Source organism: Microplitis mediator, chromosome 6, assembly GCF_029852145.1.
Source record: "Microplitis mediator isolate UGA2020A chromosome 6, iyMicMedi2.1, whole genome shotgun sequence".
In the NCBI taxonomy this organism is placed as follows: domain Eukaryota; kingdom Metazoa; phylum Arthropoda; class Insecta; order Hymenoptera; family Braconidae; genus Microplitis; species Microplitis mediator.
This window is the reverse complement of record NC_079974.1, coordinates 17,178,682-17,201,977: the sequence shown is the minus strand read 5'-3', so window position 1 is coordinate 17,201,977 and position 23,296 is coordinate 17,178,682. Positions and strand designations below refer to the sequence as shown.

The window sequence follows — 23,296 nt, the reverse complement described above, 5'->3', positions numbered from 1 at the left end:
ATTGATTATTATTTTGAATTATTTTTGTTAAACTTTTTCAAAAATCAAGTGTCAGTCGAAAAATGTTGATGGCTTTTGTTTTATGATAAAAACCAATGAAAAATATTTTTTCTTCTTTTGCATCCAATAATTTTATAAAATGTAATTTTTCTTTATGTAAATTACTTACAAAAAAATTTAATTTAATCAAATTTATTTAATAACCAGAAATTTTTTTCTCATTTTTTAGGAGGGACCCCCATTTTGCCCGCAAAAATGAAGATTTTTTTTTATTTACTTTGAATATCATTAAAAAAAAAAATATTTAGCGTATTTGGGTCTTCAAAAACTTAGTATTTCCTTAAGTACCCCGTTTTGTCCCTCCCGCCCCTATATATTACCAAAGCTATAATTCTACTCTCGTTTAGGAGTGAAATGTCATTTTTTCCTAACATTTAATAGAACACATATAAAAATTGATATATCTATAAAGAGGGAGAATATTTATTTTTAAATAACCACAGCTGTCTTCCTCACTAGTTAAACTTTCCTCAAGATAATTCACACAACAAGTTTATTCAACGTCATTCCATTTGAACTAGAACACTCAACATCGTAATCCCATTTTATAAAAATTAAACAGAGCTTTGTTCGACTGCACGTATGCATGTAGAATAATACTATTTATTATACATTTTAAGCCTTCAATCTGGGTGTAGCTCTTAATTATATATACTTTTAAGAGTATAACATAGAATTACAAAGATGAGAAAAAACGTTTACAACTGCACACTAATAAAAAAAAAAGTATATATATATATATAATACTAAAAATGAATGTATAGAAAAAGATGAGGCCAGCACGTGGCAACCAGATGCGTCCGTTCCTGATTACCCACAGCAAAGGCCAGAACTGCGATCAATACACACATTTTTTTTTTCTCATTTATATATATATATATACATACATACATGCAGCGAAACTAATGCACATACTTGTCAATAGATATACAGAAAACCCCAAAAAATGAAACAACTCTCCCTAGGTCCATATGATAGCCATCCATTGGTCACTATATTGTTTTATTTTATTTTATTTTATTTTTTTTTTTGAATTTACGCCGACATGTCATCATTCAATAGCAAGGTCCAAGGTCCAGACTGCTACGCCAAATGTTTAAGTATAAATATAAGTAAATGTTAAGGTAAAATGTTAAGTGTGCGAAACATGTGGTTTTAAGTTGCTACTTCCTATGAATGTGTAAATATAAATGTATATATATGTGTGTATATAGATGTAGATAAACCACGAGATAAAAAGAAAGAATGAAAAGAAAAAGGTGAAAGTGAGCGAGAAGAGAATGGGGCACGTGCACGAATTCTGATCAGTATAAACTATACATACTTTCTGAGTACTGTGCAACGTGTGCGGCTGCATAATATAATGGTTCACGGACACACGCACGGGAAATTATGCAAAGACGCGGTTGAATAGACCGACGGAATTGGAAAGAGCTAAATATGTATATATGTATGTATGTATGGATGTATGTACATATGAATGTGTGTGTAAACAGGGTTGAGGTGTATGAGGTAAAGAGAAAGGGGACTAACCAGGAGGCAGCAGTACAGTTTAAAACTAAGAGAAAGACCAGCTGTGACTCTCCATCTCTTGTTGATTCTCTTTAAATGTTATCATGATCATTGTTGTCCGTGGAAGAAAATTACGAGGAATAATAATCAATAAAATTACCTACACACCAGCTGCTATTAAACACAGAGCTCTATTATATATGTGAATTTATTTGGCAATAGATTGGGAAATTTATTACAAAACTACTACATACTGTGTTGTACCATACGGTCCACGTTATTTAACCATCAGAAAGAAAATCAATTATTATATTGAACATTTTTCATGAATATTTGTACTACAGTTTAAATTATTTTGGGTGAATAAGAAAATTATCCAGCGTACGGGAAATTGAGGGTGTATTTATTTGTTTTTTAAGTATTTTATGTTTTTACTTTTTAGTATTCAAGGACAATTGAAGCTTGCCAGTACTTGACAGACTAGAGAGCATGAGAAACAAGTTCACCCTAATAATTTTCGTCGCGTGAATAAGGAGACCTAAAAATCAATAATACAACCCATGGTACGTTTGCAGCGCGTGTAGTTGACTGAATATAAGTTTAGGGGTTTTGTTTTATATTTTTATATGTATGTATGTATGTATATTTATTATAAACATAATATGAAAGCGAGGATAAACGACATGTTATTTATTATTTTTTCACTTGAATGAAGTCTGATATAAATTGTATGCAAGGTTTAAAAATATAAATTGTAATGAATGGCTATCAGATAGAGTAGATTCAAGATTTCGTTTCCAGTAAACATAATTTTTTTTTTATTATATTATTATTATTATTATTATTATTATTATTATAATTCATTATTGATGATAGCAAAGTATAATGTAATATTATATTATCAAGTGTAGTGGAACTCTTTTCCGGCCTTGAGAGTACCTGGTAATGTTAGAAAGATAGTGGGGATGGGGTTGAACAACCCACCGGACGTTCACCGACGACAACAAAGCGCCTTTAGGATGATCCCTAGACTCCTTTTTTACTTTTTCTTTTTATTAACGTCTCATTTTTTTTATTTTTCCATTCTTGTCTCCATTTCGGTTAAATCTTCTACGTCAAATTTTATTCGTTTTTTTTTTTTATTTATTTTTACAGGTTTGTGTTTTAGTTTTTTTACGGTTAAAGACACAAAGGGATAACCAGCGACGTAAGTTTAACTTTTTTTGTGAATTTTGTGATAAGGATACTTATTTAAAATGATAACGTTATTGGAGTTTCCTTTCTTGATAAAAACATCCTGGTATGAACAATTCGCTGACAAAGTTGCTACGTAAGCCATTATCTATTTTTAGATGTATATATATTTTTTTTTGTTTAATTACAGACTAATGAGTAATAGTCTTTATTATTTTAATTATGTATTATAACTTTGAGCTTTATTTTAATTAAAGTCTGCTTTCACCGGGTTATTGATGATTTAAACTTTGGAGCATCATGATCAAAGTGAAAGTATTACCATAAAAAATAATAAATTTAAAACATATTACATGTGCGTATGTATATTTTTTAAATTTATTATTATGCAGCGTTAAAATTACTTATGTGATATTTTTAATTTGAATTTATTCATTTCATAATAAACTTGACGTGTAATTAATGCTAACTAACAACAATATATTTAAAGCCAAAAATATGCTGGCCAATTTTTTTTTGAAGTGAAAAAAAAGCTGTTTTGTTGTATGTAAAAAAAATGAGCACGAGTTCTAGGACAACGGGTGAGTCATAACAGCGGGAAATCGACGACCCGGAAGGTGTCATCACATGATTATTAATTTGCTTTTCATAAATCATTTCTATTATTAAATATAAACTGCACTGTGTTTTCTAATTTAATTTATATACACAACAAATAAAGCTTTTAAAATAATTATCGAGACCTAATTTATTAATAACTCAATTAAACTCAAAGTGTTCATGTATTATTATAATTACACTAGCAAATGTTTAGTAATCAAAATATTCAAATAATTTAAAAGGAAATTATTATTTTATATTGATAATGGTTCAATTATTTAAAACTAAATCAACAAATGTTAAAAACTTATTTTCCATAGTTTTGTATTTTTACTCCAAACAAAATTTTCTTAAAAGATTTTTAAATTTTTTCTTTAAATGTCAATAAATTCTTGTGACAGACATATATATACATATATATTTGTATATATATATATATATATATATATATATATATATATATATATATATATATATACATATATATTTGTATGATAATCGATAAAATAAATTGAGTAAATAATATTTTCTTATTAAAAGTATTTTTTGCTTAATACTAATAACTATTACAAAGTAAATACTCATGGCTAAAGAATTTATTTTGAATACTTTTTCAAATTAATCAGATATTTATAGGGTAGAAGTACCATTTGTGGCCACTGCTCCATTTTTGGACATTTAATTCTTTATTTTAATTAATGAAAAAGTATAAAATGAAATTTCCATTATAATAGTGAGATGAAAGTATCTTTGAACACATTTTCAAAATTAATTATGTCATTGCGTATTTTACAAATTGTTTTATTTAATTTTTCAAGTGTCCAAAACTGGTTCTAAAGTGACAAAAAACGGTACCTCTTTCCTATATGTGATAAAATATCTTCTGATTATAAGAAAGTTAATACTTGTTTTATATAGTTTATAATAATTGAAGTACACTGTAAAAAATTTGCGGAGTGAACGCAAATTAAATCCGGAGTAAATGAGGAGCGAATGACTGTTTGTTTATTTAATCCCCTCAGAGTGAGATTTACTCCGAAGGGGAGTTTATTTTAATATTAAAATTCCGAATCGGAGTGAATGCGGGTTTAAATAAAGTCCAGATCACTCCACTGGAAAAAAACTTCCTATTTACTCCATATGCGGAGTTTTCTTTGCTATAACTCCAGAACTCTGAGTAATGGAGTGAATTCGGATTTAAATAAAATCCTTGATCACTCCGCATTTACTCTCAATTTTTTACAGTGTAATAATTTTTTTTATAAATATTTTATTGATGATCACATGGACAAAAAATTTTATCAAAAATTTCTATAGTAAATCATAAAATAAATTCTACTCATAAGTAAAAATTACTGGGATGTAATCTTTTTTGCCAATTCCGCATTTTATGTGTCTAGTTTGTTTAGTCATATAGTAATTTTTTTTGTCTATTAACAAAATAAACTATTTAATCAAGAAATATTGTTTTGTTAAAAGTATTTTTTCGCTCAATCAATATCAAAAACTGAAGTCTAAAAAAAAGTATCAATCAATTAGTAAATAAATGAAAAATTTTTTAACATGAATTTCCCAGTTATTAATTTTAAAAATATTTTTCATCAAGAGTTACTAATTATTATGGATGAGTGGGAATGTAGTAGACATCAGACACTTTTAAAATAATAAATAAATAGAGTAAATAATCAAAAAAATATTTATAAAAAATACACTTATTGATTTAAAAATTTTTAAAATTTAATTTTATTAATTATTTACTCTATTTATTAATAATTTAAAATTTGTCTGATGCCTGCTATTCATGATACTGAAGTTAGCCGACATCTAATAATATTAGATATATTATAAATGTAGCATGGTTCTGAAGTTAACAGACAATTAACAATTTTCGGATTTTTTTTGCAATAAATCGATTACAAAAAAATGAAAAAAAAATATGCACATGTAGAAAGTTTAAAAAATTATGAGTGCAATTTTTGAAAATATTTTTTTTTTAAGAATTTATCGTTTTAAAAAAAATCCAAATATTATTACATGTCGGCTAACTTCATGATACCAAAGTTAGCAGATGTCTAATAATTTTTGAATTTTTTTTTAGACGATAAACCATAAAAAAAAAAATATTTGAAAAAATTGCACCTGTAGTTTTGTGAATTTTCTACATATGCATATTTTTAGTTTATTTTTTTGCAATTGATTTGTTGAAAAACAAAAATTCAAAAATTTCTAAATGTCTGCTATCTTCAGGATCATGCTACATTTACACATGATCCTGAAGTTAGCAGACAATTAGTAATTTTTAAATTTTTTTTTTCACCATATCAATTACAAAAAAACAAAAACTAAAAATATGCACACGGAGAAAATTTTAAAAACTACAGGTGCAATTTTTTCAAATATTTTTCTTTTTATGGCTTATCGTCTAAAAAAAAATCAAAAAATTATTAGACGTCTGCTAACTTCAGTATCATATTTACATGATAGTAAAGTTAGCAGACATTTGAAATTAAAAAAAATTTTTTTTAACAGAAATTTCATAAACTATACGTGCAATTTTTCAAAATATTTTTTTTCTCAATATTTATTTTTTTGTTAAAAAAAATCAAAAATTTTTTAAATGTCTGCTAACTTTATTGTCATCATTTACATTCATTATTATTGTCATGTATATTAACAATCGAGTCAACAAATAAAGACGAAGGCTTAAAAAAAAATGTGCACATGCACTTATTAAATACACATAAATTTTGCACACACATGAGGGCGTGCAGAAGAGCCATGGAACCGGAACACACCACCCCCGTTAAATTCGATAGTCCACCGTTCCAGTCGTGCCGTTGAATTTTAAATTGCCTTTGTCGTTACGCCATAATATGCACCCATACATACAACCAATAGATATTGTTTTTTTTTTCTAACTTATTTTTTATTTATTATTATATTTGTTTAGATTTAAAGGTCAACGTACGCAAAAGAATTTTTAAAAAAATCCTCATCAATGAGTCAAAAAAATAACAACATCCAGCCCGGATAGGGCGATATTTTTACTATTATTCTAGATCTGTTTGGATTACTGTTGTAAAATATAAGTGCTACAAAGCCATAGGGTACCGTTATCGAGATTAAAAAAATAAATAAAAAAGGGAAATCGAACGTGAGAACTGAAACGATATAAGTAATAATATAAGTACTCATATAATAATTATTTAAAAGAGTCATATAGATAAATATTTATGTACTCCATTTATAAAATAAATATATCATTACATATATCGACATGAGTGAAATTAGTATAGATATATATATGAAAACAAACCGGTTTACAGACAGAAACAATGACAAGGATCTTCAATACACCAGCTGATTGTTGTAACCAATCGTCAATTAAAAGCCGGAAACAAAGCTGTCGATTGAAATGAAATTTGAACGGTGTTCAAATTTATAGTAATAGAAGAATAGATATTCTATTGCGATATTCTACTAATACTTTTGTTCTGCATCATCTATTTTTTTAGTTTTCAATTTAAAAATTTTTCCTGCTGGCAGTTTTATTCTAGACTGAATTCCACTGAGTTATTTATTTTTGAAAATTCAAAAAGTTCTTACCTGTTTTAGATGTATTGATAGTAATCCGATGCAATACTGTAGGAAACAATTTGATTTACATTTTTTTTTTTTTTGGTAATGTACAGAACAGGAAAACAATTAAAAAGTACACAATAACAAAAACACTGATCTCTGGTATATGAGAGAAAAAAAGTAAACGCGTGCCGAGAAGGACACGGGCGAGCGTGGATGCACCCACCGCAAAAGCGAACTGTCAGTTACCGTGGGTTACACATTACACATATTATTGGAAAATAAAATCCTACACTAAATATTATCTCACAGCGGGGCTGCTCTTGCGCAGCCGGCGCGATACTACCAACCAGCAGCCATATTTACCCTCACCCACCCACTAACTATACCATTTACCATTTCCATGGGTTTTAAAGATCCCCTCTTAAATACAACTCCATTACCCATAATCAGGTTCGTATCAATACTCACTTGTAACCCTTTACTTTTTGAATTTCGAATTTTAAATCACAATTCAAATTACAAACTTCGACTGATAATTCAAATTATGCTGATAATTTAAAAAAAAAATTTTAAACAATTAATTGTTGCATAAAAATTAAACTGACGATAAATTCAAGTTTCCGCGCATGCGCGATCGAGGTTTACAAAGTGCGCTTGCGTTGTTGGAAGTTTTACCGAGTGCGCATGCACGGAGTTTCCGTTTCTCTGCGCGTAAGCCAAAATAACTGAGCGTAGACGAAGTACTGGAGACTGCCGGCTGTGTATGGTCGAGTGTAAAAAAAGGGGAATATTTTTTTACTGGATTTGCTGGTTATCCGAAGTACCCTGTACCCTACTGTTGAAAAAGAATAACAAGTTTTTTAATTATAAATTTTATTGGAAATAATGGCGAGCACACGAATACTCGGGGCATTGACACGATTTGGAAAAAATCGAACACTTATTACTAGAAAAGGTAAATTTATTAATTGGAAATTTATATAATTATTTATATACTGCATGCAAGCAATGAGTTTATGTCTGAGTGACAATTTTGGTATCTTGAGACAGTAACCTTTGTACCCAGGTTTAAAAAGGTATCACTCAAGTCATTATTAAGTAAAAGTTATAAATAATTAGATGAAAATTTATTTTTATTTTATCTAATACTTATTTTTAAAAATTTATTTTAATCGTAGTTTCAAAATTTTATACATTAATTGCTAATTGTAAATTTTTTCCTTTGAATGATTTATTTATTTTTAATTATATTTTTCAGTTTTCAATGTTCCTTTGAGATGTTTAGCAACAGCTGGAACTCAGAAGCATTTAAAATGTCGAGTTGTTGGAGACGTTGCTGTAATCACTTTAGATTCACCAGGGGTCAAAGTAAAAATTGGATAAGACAATCGATAATTTTTATAATTTAAATAATGTTACAATAACAAATTTATTAATATGTTTTATTCATTCTTCATGATACCAGCATTGAAACTTGAAGTTTCAGTGTCTCTACAGCCAGTCGAAACAAGCTAATTTCAAGCCGATGCTGCTAATAACTGCTAGCGAATTCGTAATTCAAAAATACCTTCATTACAGTGGGCAGAAACAATTGTGTTTCTGTCCGGTGTTGTAATTAATGTTCATTTGCAGCCTTATTACTCTCATTTGTTTATCCATATAACAATTTTTTTCAATTCTTGAGCAAGTCTGCTCTCGAGATCGATAGATGCTAGTGTCTTTTTCTACGTATGTGTCTTGCTGCAGATACTTGTGACCAGATTTAAATTGCAAGCCTTACACAAGAAATTCGTGCCAGATTGTAACTCAATTCTGGAGGAAGACTATAATTGAAAATAGTTGCGCATGGGCTGATCAAGATCTGCTCAGCTCAAAATTGACCTTGATCCTTGAGAAGATCTTGAGCAAGCCATGCGCAAGTACCTACTGTAAGTTACTGGTGCAAGAAATGCGTCCGACACTTTTTCATTGCACCGTGTTCAAGATATCTTTAATATTCTTGCGTACGAAACCATGAGCAAGACATACACAAATCTTGACATAGGTTTCTTGATACACGATCTTGTGAAAGACACATACGTAGAAAACGATACTAGCAGCTAGGGGTCTTGCTCAAGATACTTACTCCAGAATCTTGCTCAAATACGTGTTAGTAGGGTGTGCTTGTCACTTCAGCTCACTCATTTGATTTTTTAAGTGACACTTTTAATTAGCCGAATAAAATTACTAAAAAATGAGGGAAAATAATATTTTTGTCTTATCTACTATCTTCTAAGTGACTGTAAATCACAGATTTCTCATTCTCTAACAGTTCTCCGCATCTTCGACTTGAAATAAACTTGTTTCTAACTGACTGTTGACACTGGAACTTGAAGTTCCGATGCAGGTAATCATGAAAAATATAGTGTGTAGCTCAGGATGAAACACGATTTCAGACTGCAGTTGATGGCAGCCAACTTCACTCTGGTCTGAAATCGTCTTGTTTCATCTCTTATCACACAATATACACTGTAACATTTTTTGGACCCGGTGTAGTGTAAATGTCTCGGTGTAAAAATTACACCAAATTCGGTGTTAAATTTACGCGGTGAATTTGAAATTTTTACACCACCAAACGTGTAAATGTATAATTCATGATAATTTTGCGTCAAGAAAATTAATCATAAAAATATTTATATATTCAAAATACTATTTTAATATATAAATAAAATTAATGTAGTTATTGATTAAGTAGTTAAAAATATTCAATGATCGTTTGCTGTTCATTAATCAAAATAACAACGAGTAACACAGAATGGTGTAAAAAAGTAGATTACACCGTGGAAAAATTACACGGATGGAAAATTTACACCGTTATTTTACACTACACTGCCGTGTGAATTTCTCCGGGTCCACTTTTACACCGAAATTTTTTACAGTGTACTATTTTATGTGTAGGAAAATACATTGAACCGCGAGGTGATGGAAGAGATGGTTAATGTATTGAAAGATATTGAATCAAATGTATCAGTAAAATCAGCTGTACTTATTAGTGGTAAACCAAACAGTTTTATCGCTGGAGCAGATATTAGTATGTTGCAAAATTTAAAAACAGAAGACGAAGCATACCATACTATGAAAGCCGGCCAGTCAATCATGAATTCAATTGCTGATTCTCGTAAGCCCATTGTAGCTGCTATACAGGGTACATGTTTAGGTGGTGGTCTTGAGGTAATTAGAAGTTTAAATTATTTCTAAAACTTTCCAATATAATAATTACTCATCATTTATACTCGTAGGTAGCACTTGCTTGTCATTATAGACTGGCAGTGACAGATAAAAAAACAGTACTCGGGTTACCTGAAGTCATGCTCGGACTTTTACCTGGTGCTGGTGGTACTCAAAGACTTCCCAGACTCATTATGCTTCCGGACGCGTTAAGTATGACCTTGACCGGTTCTAAAATAAAAGCTGATAAGGCTAAAAAATTGGGAGTAGTTGATTTACTGGTTAATCGACTTGGCCCGGGCATAAGTACTCCTGAAGAAAATACTAGACGGTATTTAGAAGAGACTGCTATAAAAACTGCCCAAGATATTGTCAATGGTAAATTAAAAATAAATCGTAGCCCAAAATCTTTAGTTAGCAAAGTTATAAAATTGGCGTTTCAACTTGACTTCGTAAAAGATCAAGTGTTTAAAAAATCAAAGGATCAAGTTATGAAAATGACTAATGGATTGTATCCAGCACCGCTTAAAATTCTTGAAGTTATTCGTACGGGTTTGGATAAAGGTATGGTTGCTGGTTCGGAAGCTGAAGCACGTGGATTTGCTCAACTAGCAATGACTCCTGAAGCTAAAGGTCTGATTAGTTTGTTCTTTGGACAAACTGCTTGCAGAAAGAATCGTTTTGGTGCTCCAAGTAAACCTGTTAAGAAAATAGCTGTCGTTGGCGCAGGATTGATGGGAGCTGGAATAGCTCATGTGAGTATTGACAAAGGCTACAAAGTTGTTTTGAAAGATACTACAGACAGTGGACTGTATCGTGGTGTAGGACAAATTCAAAAGGGTTACGATAATTATGTTAAACGAAAGCGTATTAGCATTGTTGAGAAAGAACAAATAATGACGAATTTAATACCAACATTAGATTACAAAGAATTTAAAGACACGGACATTGTTATTGAAGCGGTGTTTGAAGATCTGGCAATTAAACACAAAGTTATTAAAGAAATAGAGAGTCATGTACCGCAACACTGTATTATTGCGACGAATACATCCGCGATTCCGATAACTAAAATAGCTGCAGGCAGTAGTAGACCAGAGCAAGTAATTGGAATGCATTATTTTTCGCCAGTCGATAAAATGCAACTACTTGAATTGATAACACACAAAGGCACTGCTACCGAAACGATAAAAGCAGCTGTTGATGTCGGTTTGAAACAAGGAAAAGTCGTTATTACTGTTGGCGATGGTCCAGGTTTTTACACAACTCGTATTCTCAGCGCGATGTTATCTGAAACACTAAGACTTTTACAAGAAGGTGTTGATCCAACCCATCTTGATAAAATAACTAAGAAATTTGGTTTTCCGGTTGGACCCACGACACTTTGTGATGAAGTTGGTATTGATGTTGGTGCGCACATTGGTGTTGATTTAGTTAAGGCCTTTGGTAAGCGTTTCCAAGGCGGTGACTTTAATATTATGTCTGATATGGTTAAAGCTGGTTTTCTTGGTAGAAAGTCTGGCAAAGGAATTTTCGTTTACGAAGCTGGTAGAAAGGAAAGAGATGTTAATTTAGGTGCACTAGATATATTAAAGAAGTATCATCTTGAACCCAAAGGAAGTGTTTCTGATGAGGACCGTCAATTACGTATGGTATCAAGATTTGTAAATGAAGCCGTATTGTGCTTAGAAGAAAACATTCTTGCTAGTCCGGTAAGTTTAAATATAATTTACTGTATTGTTGTTACCCAGGAAACCAGAGTTTCAGCTCGGAAATTTAAATGAAACTTTTGACATCTCGATGACGTACAGTATATATAAAAAGTTTAAGTTCTACTTGTTAACTTTCTTGCACGTAAATTTGACTTTAAATTAAAGCTGCTATTTGACATCAAGTTTACTCTGATATCCAGACTTTCTGATCAGAAAGTTAGTGTACATTAGTTGCGACCAACTTGATGACAAGTTGTCAACAATTTTCAACTTTTGTAACTGTTAACTACAACTAGACTACAAGTTTACCAGAAAGTTTTACAGTCAACTTTTTGAGAAAATTGAAGGCAACTTTCTGTCAACTAATGTCAGGGCAATTTTTGCCATCAACTTTCTCAGGAAATTGTCATCAACTTATGGAAATTCTTTGGAGACCAAAACATTGAAATGAAATTTTTTATGTGTACTAGTCATCGAGATGTCAAATATTTCATTCAAATTTTTTAGTTAAAATGTTGATCATCTAGAGAATTCTTATCGAAGTCAATTTTTGCTACCTTAATTTTTGATCTCACGTATACGTGAAATATCCCCTGATAACCAGAGTTTCTGATCGGAAACGGCGACGATCTACTGCCGCAACCTGCCGACAATTTTCTGAGCAACTTGTAGCCAACTTATAGGCAACAGTTACACGAGCTGAAAGTTGTCGACAAGTTTCTCGGAAAGTTGCCGTCAACTTATAGAAATGCCAACTTTTGCGGCCAACTTGGCTATCAGGATCTGCTTTAATTTGACTGTTGGTTGAGAACTGGCTATCTGGGAATTGTTGTTAGATTTTATTATTGAAAGTATTGATCAGCTGTCGATAAATATATTACTCACTGATATTAAAAATTACATTACAGCTTGAGGGTGATATTGGCGCAGTGTTTGGTCTTGGATTCCCGCCATTCACTGGTGGGCCTTTCAGATGGGTAGACAGCTACGGAGCAAATAAACTTGTTAATAAAATGCAAGAATTCCAAAGCCATTACGGCGAGGCTTTTACTCCGTGTCAAACTCTTCAAGATATGGCACGTGATGCTACGAAAAAATTCCATGTCAAGTAAATTTATTTAGTTGTTTTACTTGATATATTTTTCAGAGTTTAAATAATATTTTTATATAGAAATAAATTTACTATTACTTAATATCAACAATAGTGTCAATCACTGCTATGAAAATTATTATAAAGATAATTTTTGATATTACTATTATTATTAATATTGTTGTCAAATTTTTAAATATTTATATATAAATTTATATTAATGTAAGATCATAAGACTTTGATATTTTCATATTTTTCGATAAATATACTATTATAAATGCAATGGAAATTTATATGTTGTAACTTTTTAATGTAAAAAAAATGATAACGATTAAAATCGTAACAAATATATATACATATTATGTTTCTAAGTAAAGTATATAATTGTGATTTTTATTTTAATCTGAAAAAAAAACATAAAGAAATTTAATCACGAATGCTATCACTATTACGTGCATTAGATCATCCGATCTTGAATTTTTCCTGACTTCTACTACACGCGCGTAACATAAATAAAAAAATAAAATGCGCTCGTAAATAAATATTTAATATAAATGTTCTAATATTGTATTAATGACACATAATTTATTGTAATTTATAATTAATTAAGAGTCGCAAATCAATCAAATAATTTGTATCAATTATTTGTCTCATTAATTTTGTATTTTTTACGCATCGGAATAATAATAAACTGCAACAAAATCTAACTTTTGCATCATCTAATAAAACAACCAGTCGCTTACCTTGTTTGACATTAAAATATTAAATCACTCGTACGGGAAGAGACTGGATCTTTGGCTGATGCAAGCAAGTTATTGGTTTCGTCATTAACAGTGCGGAAAACTATTTACCTTTACAGTTGATTAGCCAATGTTAATATATTTTTTCTCTATTCGCATTATAATCTGAAAGTTACAAAGAATAAAATCAATTGATTAATCAAGTGTTAATAATATAATCTGACACGTTGTACTGGGCGTAGATTGATTACGCCCACAATTAGCTTTCAATTATTTACGATTTTAAACTATTGTTTATTAGAATTCATTTACGGTAATTAATAAATAAATTATTTATTTACTTAAGGGGATACGCTACCGAACCTCTTTCTCACACTCAGAAAAATAAACGGGACTGTCTCTGTTGCACTCGTAGGGTAAATGATAATTTTAAAACAATTTTTCTTGGAAACGAATTAGAATTTTTGGAAATACGAAATTTCTAGCCTTCTATTAAGGTTTCAAACAACGCTAAAGACTCTCTATTTTAGGTTTCCAGTGTTTGCCCGTGAATTAAATTTAATTGAAAATCGGTTACCGTTACCCCTTAAGGGGGAAAGAGGTCTGAGATACAAAAAAAAGGGCATATTTTTGTGATTTTTTTTTTTTTCAGAATAAGGTAAGAGACCCAGTACCCGATCAGGGAACTAGTACCCGATTACTCATGTATTTACTAAATTTTACCAAATATAGATATAAAAATACATGGAGTGACCAGGTACTAGGGCTTTTATCTTACGTTCGTTATTAAAATTCTCAAAATTTGTGACATTATTAAGCATCATTCGAAGAATAATCTGCTAAATTTTCGTAAAAAAATATTGAAAAATAAACCAGTGGTAGTGGGGAGAGACGAGTCACCTCAAAAAAAGTCTCCATGCCGTAGGCGGGATAACTTATGACTGCCTCATCTGAAATCAAAAAACCGAAAAGATTTCGTTAGTACATAAATTTATCTTAGATTTGAACGAAGGATTTTTTTTTTCAATAACTACTAATTTTTTAATTAAACAAAAGGAACAATTTTAGGCAAAAATCAGTGTTTTTTGATTGCACCTTTACCAAAAATTCAAAAATGAATATTTTGTTTATTCCTTCATTCAAATCCGAGATAAACTTATGTTATTAAAGATACTAAAGAAATCTTTTTGGTTTTTTGATCTCAGATGAAGCAGTCATGAGTTATCCTGCCTACGGCATAAACTTTTTTTGGAGGTGACGTCTCTCCCCACTACCACTGGCTTATTTTTCAATATTTTTTTATGATAATTTAGGAGAATATTCTTGGAATGATCCTTAATAATGTCGCAAATTTTGAGAATTTTAATAACGAAGCTACTCTGAAAAAAAATCACAAAAATTTGCTCTTTTTTTTATATCTCAGACCCGTTTGCCCCCTTAATAAAAGAAAGGGATCAAGAAGCGTAGCGATGATAAATAATTTCGATAAATAATCGTAATGTGCATATACGTATATGTACGTTGCAATGCGTTATAAAAATATAAACTTATATCTTTAAATATTATGTTATCATAAAAATAATAATCTAAAAATAAAACGTCTTAATACCGTCTACGCTTGATGATTTACCGCGTGTATCAAACATCATTTCATTGTCACTCAATGTCCGCGTGATAATATATATCATCGAATAAAAAATATATACAAGCTTATGACCCGTACTCGTTATATCTGTTATCGATTACCAACATCAATTTTTTTTTTTTTTAATTTTTTTCGGTAATTATAAAATATGTTGCGTATTGAAAATTACTGTTATTTTTTTTTATAAATAATTTTCTACAAACTTAACGATTATTTTAATTGATTACCAATCAAAAATCAGGAAATTTACGTAATTTAAAAATTCTCAGTACCTGAATTTAAAATTATTCAGTTAACAGATTTTTTATTTCTTCATATTTTATAAATAAAAAAAAATTAGTGATGCGCAATTAATTGAATTTATTTGAAATGATACTTCGGCAATATATAGTAATCATGTTCAATGACCAGGTGATAAGACACGTATAAAATTAATGACGTGGCTAAAATATATTTTTTGTATATGTATATGTCCACATATATCTGGCGATGCACGCGTTTTTACGAACATCAATGCACGTCTTGGCGTGATGGAAAATTTTTTTTCCCATGTAATAAACAACGAACAAAATTTTAACTCTTCATTTATTAGTGTATACCCAAGTATATAATAAATATATAACAATATCTATTTATATACTATCGTATTTGAATGTAAAAGTAAAATTAAACCAAAGGAAAAATTAAATAAAATGAAAATGAGAGTTTAAATACGTCATAGATAAACTGGTGTATAAAATGAATATATATTTAATAATGTATGTACATGTAATAAATATATCGTGCCCACAAGACGTCGTAATCTTCGGTGTCATGAATTGAAATCGGTCTCAGACAAGTGTAACATCTCTCGTTCACGTGTTACCACGTAATTTCCATGATGATTATGAATTCTCAACAGCTACTGGTCATTTTATAAGGCCTCTGTATGTCTATGACCTTCTTGCCTGGCGCCAAAGTATAAATACTAAATAATAATTATAATTATTATTTAAAAGGAGTTTTAACAAATAAGTAATCAATTATTTATGAAAGTATATAAGACTTATTTATTTAATAATTATGTACAAAAACATTTATTCATTATTTTTCTCAAGTCTTGATTTAAATGAGAGTTACAATGCATTTTAAAAATATTATTTACAATATATATAACTCTCGTCTTTGTTGCATTATTGGACGTGGGTAATCTTAAAATTACATACATAATATTAATATTTAAAATAATATACAAGAGCTTATAATTTAAAAGACTATGTACAGTTAAACCCCATTTACCCACTCAATTAAACTATAAATAAATACTCTAAATCTTTAAACTCTGGGTCACGAGTTTTAACGCATCACAAATCACAGACACACTTAGGTACTTAGTTTATAAACAACTTTCTCCTTCATATATTATTATAATTATAATACATTTTAATAATAATTAAATATTACTAACTAATTTATCGCATTAAATGGTACACTGTAAAAAATTTCGGTGTAAAAATCGACCCGGAGAACTTTACACGCAGTGTAGTGTGAAATAACGGTGTAAATTTTCCACGGTGTAATCTACTTTTTTTACACCATTCCGTGTTACTCGTTATAATTTTGATTAATGAGCAACAAACGATTATCGAATATTCTTAGCTTCTTAATCAATAACTACATTAATTTATGATCCTGAAGATAGCAGACAATTAAAAATTTTCGGATTTTTTTTTCAACAAATCAATTACAAAAAAATTTTTCGATCGTAAAGCACACTCTGATGCTTCGCAACATGAGTCGGGCAATAAAAATATGCACATGTAGAAAATTTAAAAAACTACAGGTGCAATTTTTTCAAATTTTTTTTTTTTTAGACCTCGGCTAACTTCAGTATCATCATTAATTTTATTTATATATCAAATAGTATTTTGAATATATAAATATTTTTATGATTAATTTTCTTAATGCAAAAATATAAATTACGCATTTACACGCTTGGCGGTGTAAAAATTTTAAATTCACCGCGTAAATTTAACACCGAATTTGGTGTAATTTTCACACCAAAATTTTTACACCGAGACATTTACACTACACCGGGTCAAAAAAAATTTTTGCAGTGTAGCATTATTATCAATTATAAAAATAAGACCTTGCGTGGTCTGATGTCTGCCCTCGACTAGAAGAATATATAGTTGACGTCTACGCCGACCTCTAACTGATCAATAACAGCGAGATGAGATAAGAAAAGTTCTTTAAACTTGCTCTTGATTTTACTCTAGCTCATTTTTTTCCCTCACACTTTTTAAAATCAGTCATCTTCTTTAATGATAATCAGGAAGAAATAAATACGACTTTTACATCAAAGACTTTGTGAGATAAATGTCTGCGAACTATTTTTCTGCAATCGCGGTGCTATTACTGGAAGCAAATTTATTCTTAGCGGTGCAGGTGTTATCGAAGATTGATGATGGACTGATGATGATGTTAGTGCAGTTGATGAATTTCTGTCTTTAGTATGACGCTTAACATGTTTAGCTAAATGGTCACTTCTCATAAACCGCCTTTGACAAACAGAACATACAAATTTTTTTTCACCCGTATGAGTTCTTTTGTGTCGCGACAATTCATCACTGCGTGAAAACCTCCTCCCACAATCATCATAAGGACATGGGAAGGGTCGCTCACCAGTATGAGTTCTCTTGTGAGCTTTTAGATGTGATGACTTGAAGTAGTTTTTACCACAGCCCGGATACTCGCATTCATAAACTCGTCTACGTGCTCCAGAGTCTAGACTACCGGGGGTTGAAGAGTTAGTTGTTGTTATTGTCGGCGATGTAACAAAGAGAAGTGGAGTTGTTGATGTTGGTAAAACTAAGGGTGTTCCTAAGATACCAGCGACCATTGTAATAGAGGGTGGCTTTGGAGCAAGAGGTTGTAACTTCTGGCATTGGCTCTCACGGTCTGTATTCTTGCTGTTAACTATAATCTCTTCTTTACGGAGGCTCATCTTGAACTTGAGAGTCTTGAGAATGTTTTCTGTCTCGACGACTGGTTTTTCTAAGACTACTGGCCTTGGGGCTTTTGAACACACAGCTGCTGGTGATACATCACAAGTTATTTTTTGTAAACCCGCTAAATTTGCTGGACTGTAGGTACCGTCCCGATTTGCGCGCATTATTACCGAAGCACGAGCTGGCTCTGGACTCGGCGGAGGCGTTCCATCCAATAATAACTGTAGCAAATAAAAAAAAAATTGTATTAATTCAATTGGCCAGACTGAATTTAAATTAAACAAAGTTCAAAAGACCAAGGAACTATATTTTTTTATTTTTTTCTGTATAATTTTAGTTGTCGATAAGTCAGATATTTTACCTTTGCTAATTCTCCACATCGCTGATCAGTGCATTTGCTGCGTTTGCGTGGGGGCTGCTCGTCTTCCTCTGTATCTGACGGTTGGGGCGTGGGTGGAAGGTTGGGATGGGCATCATCGTGTTTTTTATTACCACGATTTAGCGAATCGTTTTGTAATAATTTTTCACCGAGCAATGCCGCGACACTGAAGGACGATTGAAGTGGTTCATTCTGTAATAAAAAAAATTTTTTATTTTAATATTTTTTTTAAATATTTAAAAAAAAAAAAAAAAAAAAAATTTTTTTAAAAATTATCATTAAAAATTTAAATTAGAAATTTAAATTTATAATTCGCGGGCGTACCAGTGGCGCGAAAATTCAAAACCAGTCAAATCAAAACAGATGATATATATTAAAAATAAACGAATTAAAAATACTTACATGAGTATATTTAAGCTGAGGTGAAGCTGGTGGTGACAGTGGCACATTATTAGAATTCATGTTAATTTAATTAAAGTCAATTATCATAAATTATAAATTCACTTTTCACCACAAAATTTCTTGCAATAAATCACAAGTGTTTATATTCAAATAAATATATACAAAAATTAAAAAAAATATGTAATAGACAAACAATATATCCAAGAAATAATTTTATTGGAAATATTGCAAAAACTAAAGATGATACTCAGTACAAGTCTGAAAGAGTAATGAAGCTTTCTCAGGTCGAGCAGCAGAATGTTGTTGACGAGTGTGTTGGTGATCATGCAGCGTGCGGTCGATCGACCAATCATATCTAGGGGCTCGCTCTCTCCGGCCAATAAACGCCGACTAGTCAGCTAGTGGCAGCGTGATCATCCGCGTGCTGTTCACGTGCTCACTGTATGACTGACTATGACTGAGGTCGTGATCGTGACGTCAGTCTGCGTGGTTGACTGCTCGATACGTCATGGCATTCATGGCGCGCCCCATGTCCACCCGACACATTGTAACACATATATATTTATATATATAAATACATATGTATATGGTTACAAAAAAAATTACATACATATGTATAAATTAAAGTACATCGTGCAATTCGTACCGGTTGGATTTGGCCAATCACTCTCTAGCAACTGGTAATTTAAACAAGAGTACAAGCAACCCTATTGTATTGTATATAATATGTTACTCAAACAACATGTATGTTTTTGCATAGATCTTTACGATTTGATGCCCATATTTAAATATAGAACCCGAATTAAATTATATCCTCATTCTTACGTTGCTGTGACCTGTGTTAGCTCACGTTGGGATGACGAGCCTCCGAAATTTATTTAACAAGACGTCAACAACAGAACAAATATAAATAATTTTAAGTACACGTGTGTAATTAAATTTTTTTAAGAGTAATGACGTCTGTTGACTTACTAATTTTAATTAAAACTCTTTTTTTCTTTTTTTTTAAAGACACGAGTGGGCGTATATTTAGTACTTTGTAATTACATCAATAAATTGTCGGTGATGGCATAGGATGCAGGGATATAAAATTTTTTTTGCGTTTTATTGTTATAGATTTTTTTCTGATAAGATATATATGATAAAGTATTTGAGATTGTACTGCAAGGTGCAATCTATAGTACGGCCTTGAAGGATGAGGATAAAAATTACGCGCCTCTTAGTCTCTATACAATGAGGTCGTTCAACGAGTTCGTTCACCTAATATATACATATTTATGTATTTATATATATTTAACATGTACAATGGATGTAATCATGGTTTATTTATCCAGCTTGCGACAATAATATAGCAGTATATTATTATAGAAAGGAGAGGGTAATTTAGTAAAGGGATATAAATATGATTTTAATCATAAATTGTGATACAGTTTTTAGTGATAGATATATATGGTATTATTGATAGTTTAAAATTTAGGTCAAGGTATGGTGACAAATACTTTTATTTTTTAGTAATAATATTTTGACCCACTATAAAAGTTCTTATTTTATTATGATAATTGATAAGATCTTAAATTTTGATATAAGTAATTTTTGAATAAAGTTAAAATTATAATGAGTAAAATTTAATGGAGATGAGCAATTTAATTAAAATAATTATCAGGGTTCTATAATAGAGTATTGTTTGTCTTATCTACCGTTCCTATTTAATTAGTTGAAGGCTACTAAGTATTTGGTTATCTAATACATTTCTAATATTGTTTGACCCGCTATATGTGACTCACCGAATATTAATATTCTTATTAGTAAAGTCACGAACAAAAAAGTTGATGTAATCCAAGTTATTGAAGTACACGAAAAAAAAGAATTTTTTCGGACGAGAAAAACTTTTTTTGTCCCAAGAAAAGTTTTTTTGGCCTCAAGAAAATTTTTATTTTAATATAAATGCAAAAAATTTCTTGGGTTAAGTAAAATTTTTTTTGCGGCAGGAAATCCTTTTTTTCTGTGTATGTCTGTAGGGGAAAGGGGGGGGGGGGGGTGTCCCCAAAATTTTATAAAAAAAAATTTTATTTTTTAAATGTTTTTTAAACATTCCAAAATCACTTTTGTAAATATAACTGATTATTATTTTGAATTTTTTTTTGTTAAGCTTTTCCAAAAATCGAGTGTCAGTCGAAAAATGTTAATGACTTTTGTTTTGTGATAAAAACCAATAAAATTTTTTTTTTCTTCCTCTGCATTCAATAATTGTATAAAATGTAATTTTTCTTTATTTAAATTACTTACAAAAAAATTTAATTTATTCAATATCCAGAAATTTTTTTTTTCCACCTTTTTCAGTGGGTATCCCATTTTGCCCGCAAAAATAGAAATTTTTTGTTTTAATAGCAACTAAAAATTTTTTTACTTATTTTGAATATCATTACACGGAAAAAAGAGCAGTTGAAAAATTACAGTTTCGTATAGTAGTAAAGCGCTCCGAGTCTGAAACTGTAAAAATTACTTTTTTTATCTAGAAATAACAAATATTACAGTTTCAAACTCGATATTGTCGATTTAAACTGTAAAATTTGCTGCTTAAAATTGTATTAATTTTATTACTATAACAAATTTCTAAAATTACAGTTTAAGCTTTAATGTTTAAAGATTTTTGCCCCAAAAGCCTTGTTCAGTATAGAAACTAATTTTTCAACTGCTCTTTTTTCCGTGTAAGAACAAAAACATTTAGCGGATTTGAGTCCTGGAAAACTTATTGTTTCCTTATAAGGAAAAAAAATATTAGTAAATGATACTCAGATTCTCATCAACAGCGCGCTTAGACCGAATCTTAGTAAATATTATGGAGTAGAACGTCAGAAATTAATAACATGCATTTTTTTGACAAGTGTCTTGTAGTTTTTTAAGGTTTAAGTAGTAATTTTAAATAGTCAAGCAGTATATTTCAACGATTAACTGTTAATTATAGCAGTTTAAACATTAAAATCATAATTTTACTGATTGAAACGACATGAGTTATTGAACATAACATAAATAATTACAAGTTGAACTACAATTATTGTCAATCATTTTTTTCAGTGTAAGTAACCCGTTCTGCCCCCCCCCTTCTCCTATATTAACTTAAAATCGCGTAATGTTGAATTTGATTAAATGAATATTAATTAGACAATTGATTAATTTAATTATTTAAATAAATATTATTGATAAGACCAGAACATCTTTATATATTTATTCAAGTAAAACGAAATACTGCTGAACATACATATTTTGTTTCCTTTCTATTTTATTGGCTGGAGATTCATTTGTGTTTATAGACTTAAACAACTGTTACGAAACAAATATTAATGATATGTAGAAGACGATTATTTTTTCTATTTTCGTTTATAACCACCAGCTATATATTAAGTCTCTGGAAATAAATAACTAAATTTATGATAGATTTTATTTAGCTTCAGCGAATGTATTTCTGTTAACTTTATTTATGTCATAAATATCAAGGTGTAAATATATAAATTATTTTTTTATTTCAGCGTAAAAGGGCAAGAGTTTGAAAGTCATATTATTATTAATAATTTTCCTGATTACTCTAATAATTTATATATATAAATAACCGGATAATATGAACTAATTAAATTATCAAGGTCAATTTTATTATTTATTTTGTTTGTTTGTAATAAATCTGTCTTGTTTATCAGTTTCTTAAAATACACAATTAAGTTATATTGCTGGTAATATAATTGTAATTAACATGATTAAATATTATATTTTTAATTAAAGTGTTATGTTGATTGATTGTTTGGTTTAAAAATAATTTTTATTATATTATTATATCATGAATGATATTAAAAAGTATCGAAATCGGTATTGATATTATTACAATTTAATTATGTTTATAATTTTAATGTATTAAATATAATTAATAATTACTACACTTTACTTACATATATATATATATTAGGGTGGTCCTTATTTTGGACATTTTCGAATTTTTATGCTCCCAGAGGCTTATGTTGTTCGAAATAAATAAAAAAAAATATCCTCAAAGTTTCAGGTCTCTATCTCAATTTTTACCCGTGCCGCACAGTGATGTAAGTTTCCCATTTAAATAACACGGGGTTTTTGGCATTGAACGATTAAGTTTTTATTCCGGCTAAAGTAATTGTTCAAAAAATTTGAAACTTTGTAGACT

At 29.9% G+C, this 23,296-nt stretch overlaps 3 protein-coding genes across 4 annotated transcripts in view; 1 reads left to right on the top strand and 2 right to left on the bottom strand.

Moving 5' to 3' along the window:
- The window catches only part of LOC130670632 (tyrosine-protein kinase Src64B), a 38,559-nt gene extending 31,256 nt beyond the window's left edge, over window positions 1-7,303 (bottom strand). For both annotated transcript variants that reach the window (XM_057474068.1, XM_057474069.1), the window contains exon 1: window positions 6,973-7,303. The gene's annotated coding sequence lies outside the window, so the exon portion shown is untranslated. The remainder of the gene's footprint in view (window positions 1-6,972) is intronic.
- A 380-nt stretch (window positions 7,304-7,683) lies between these two features.
- LOC130670630 (trifunctional enzyme subunit alpha, mitochondrial) lies at window positions 7,684-13,667 on the top strand. The gene is made up of 5 exons (XM_057474066.1): window positions 7,684-7,903; window positions 8,207-8,316; window positions 9,886-10,158; window positions 10,227-11,864; window positions 12,773-13,667. The coding sequence occupies exons 1-5, from the start codon at window positions 7,834-7,836 to the stop codon at window positions 12,974-12,976; spliced, it is 2,295 nt and encodes a 764-aa protein (XP_057330049.1). The 5' UTR covers window positions 7,684-7,833; the 3' UTR covers window positions 12,977-13,667.
- Window positions 13,668-16,406: 2,739 nt separating this feature from the next.
- LOC130670633 (Krueppel-like factor 10) lies at window positions 16,407-19,384 on the bottom strand. Its single transcript, XM_057474070.1, has 3 exons — window positions 19,111-19,384; window positions 18,691-18,900; window positions 16,407-18,550 (listed from the first exon to the last, which is right to left on the bottom strand). The coding sequence occupies exons 1-3, from the start codon at window positions 19,168-19,170 to the stop codon at window positions 17,678-17,680; spliced, it is 1,143 nt and encodes a 380-aa protein (XP_057330053.1). The 5' UTR covers window positions 19,171-19,384; the 3' UTR covers window positions 16,407-17,677.
- Window positions 19,385-23,296: the final 3,912 nt, after the last annotated feature.

Bases quoted from the DNA above. Each gene is read 5' to 3' on its own strand.
- LOC130670630 (XM_057474066.1), top strand. From the start codon at position 7,834: ATGGCGAGCACACGAATACTCGGGGCATTGACACGATTTGGAAAAAAT. The intron at 8,317-9,885 runs GTAAAAATTGGA...TTTTATGTGTAG, and splicing joins TAGATTCACCAGGGGTCAAA to GAAAATACATTGAACCGCGA. The intron at 10,159-10,226 runs GTAATTAGAAGT...TTATACTCGTAG, and splicing joins GTTTAGGTGGTGGTCTTGAG to GTAGCACTTGCTTGTCATTA.
- LOC130670633 (XM_057474070.1), bottom strand. From the start codon at position 19,170: ATGAATTCTAATAATGTGCCACTGTCACCACCAGCTTCACCTCAGCTT. The intron at 18,901-19,110 runs GTAAGTATTTTT...TTTTTATTACAG, and splicing joins CTCAGCTTAAATATACTCAT to AATGAACCACTTCAATCGTC. The intron at 18,551-18,690 runs GTAAAATATCTG...TATTTGCTACAG, and splicing joins GATGTGGAGAATTAGCAAAG to TTATTATTGGATGGAACGCC.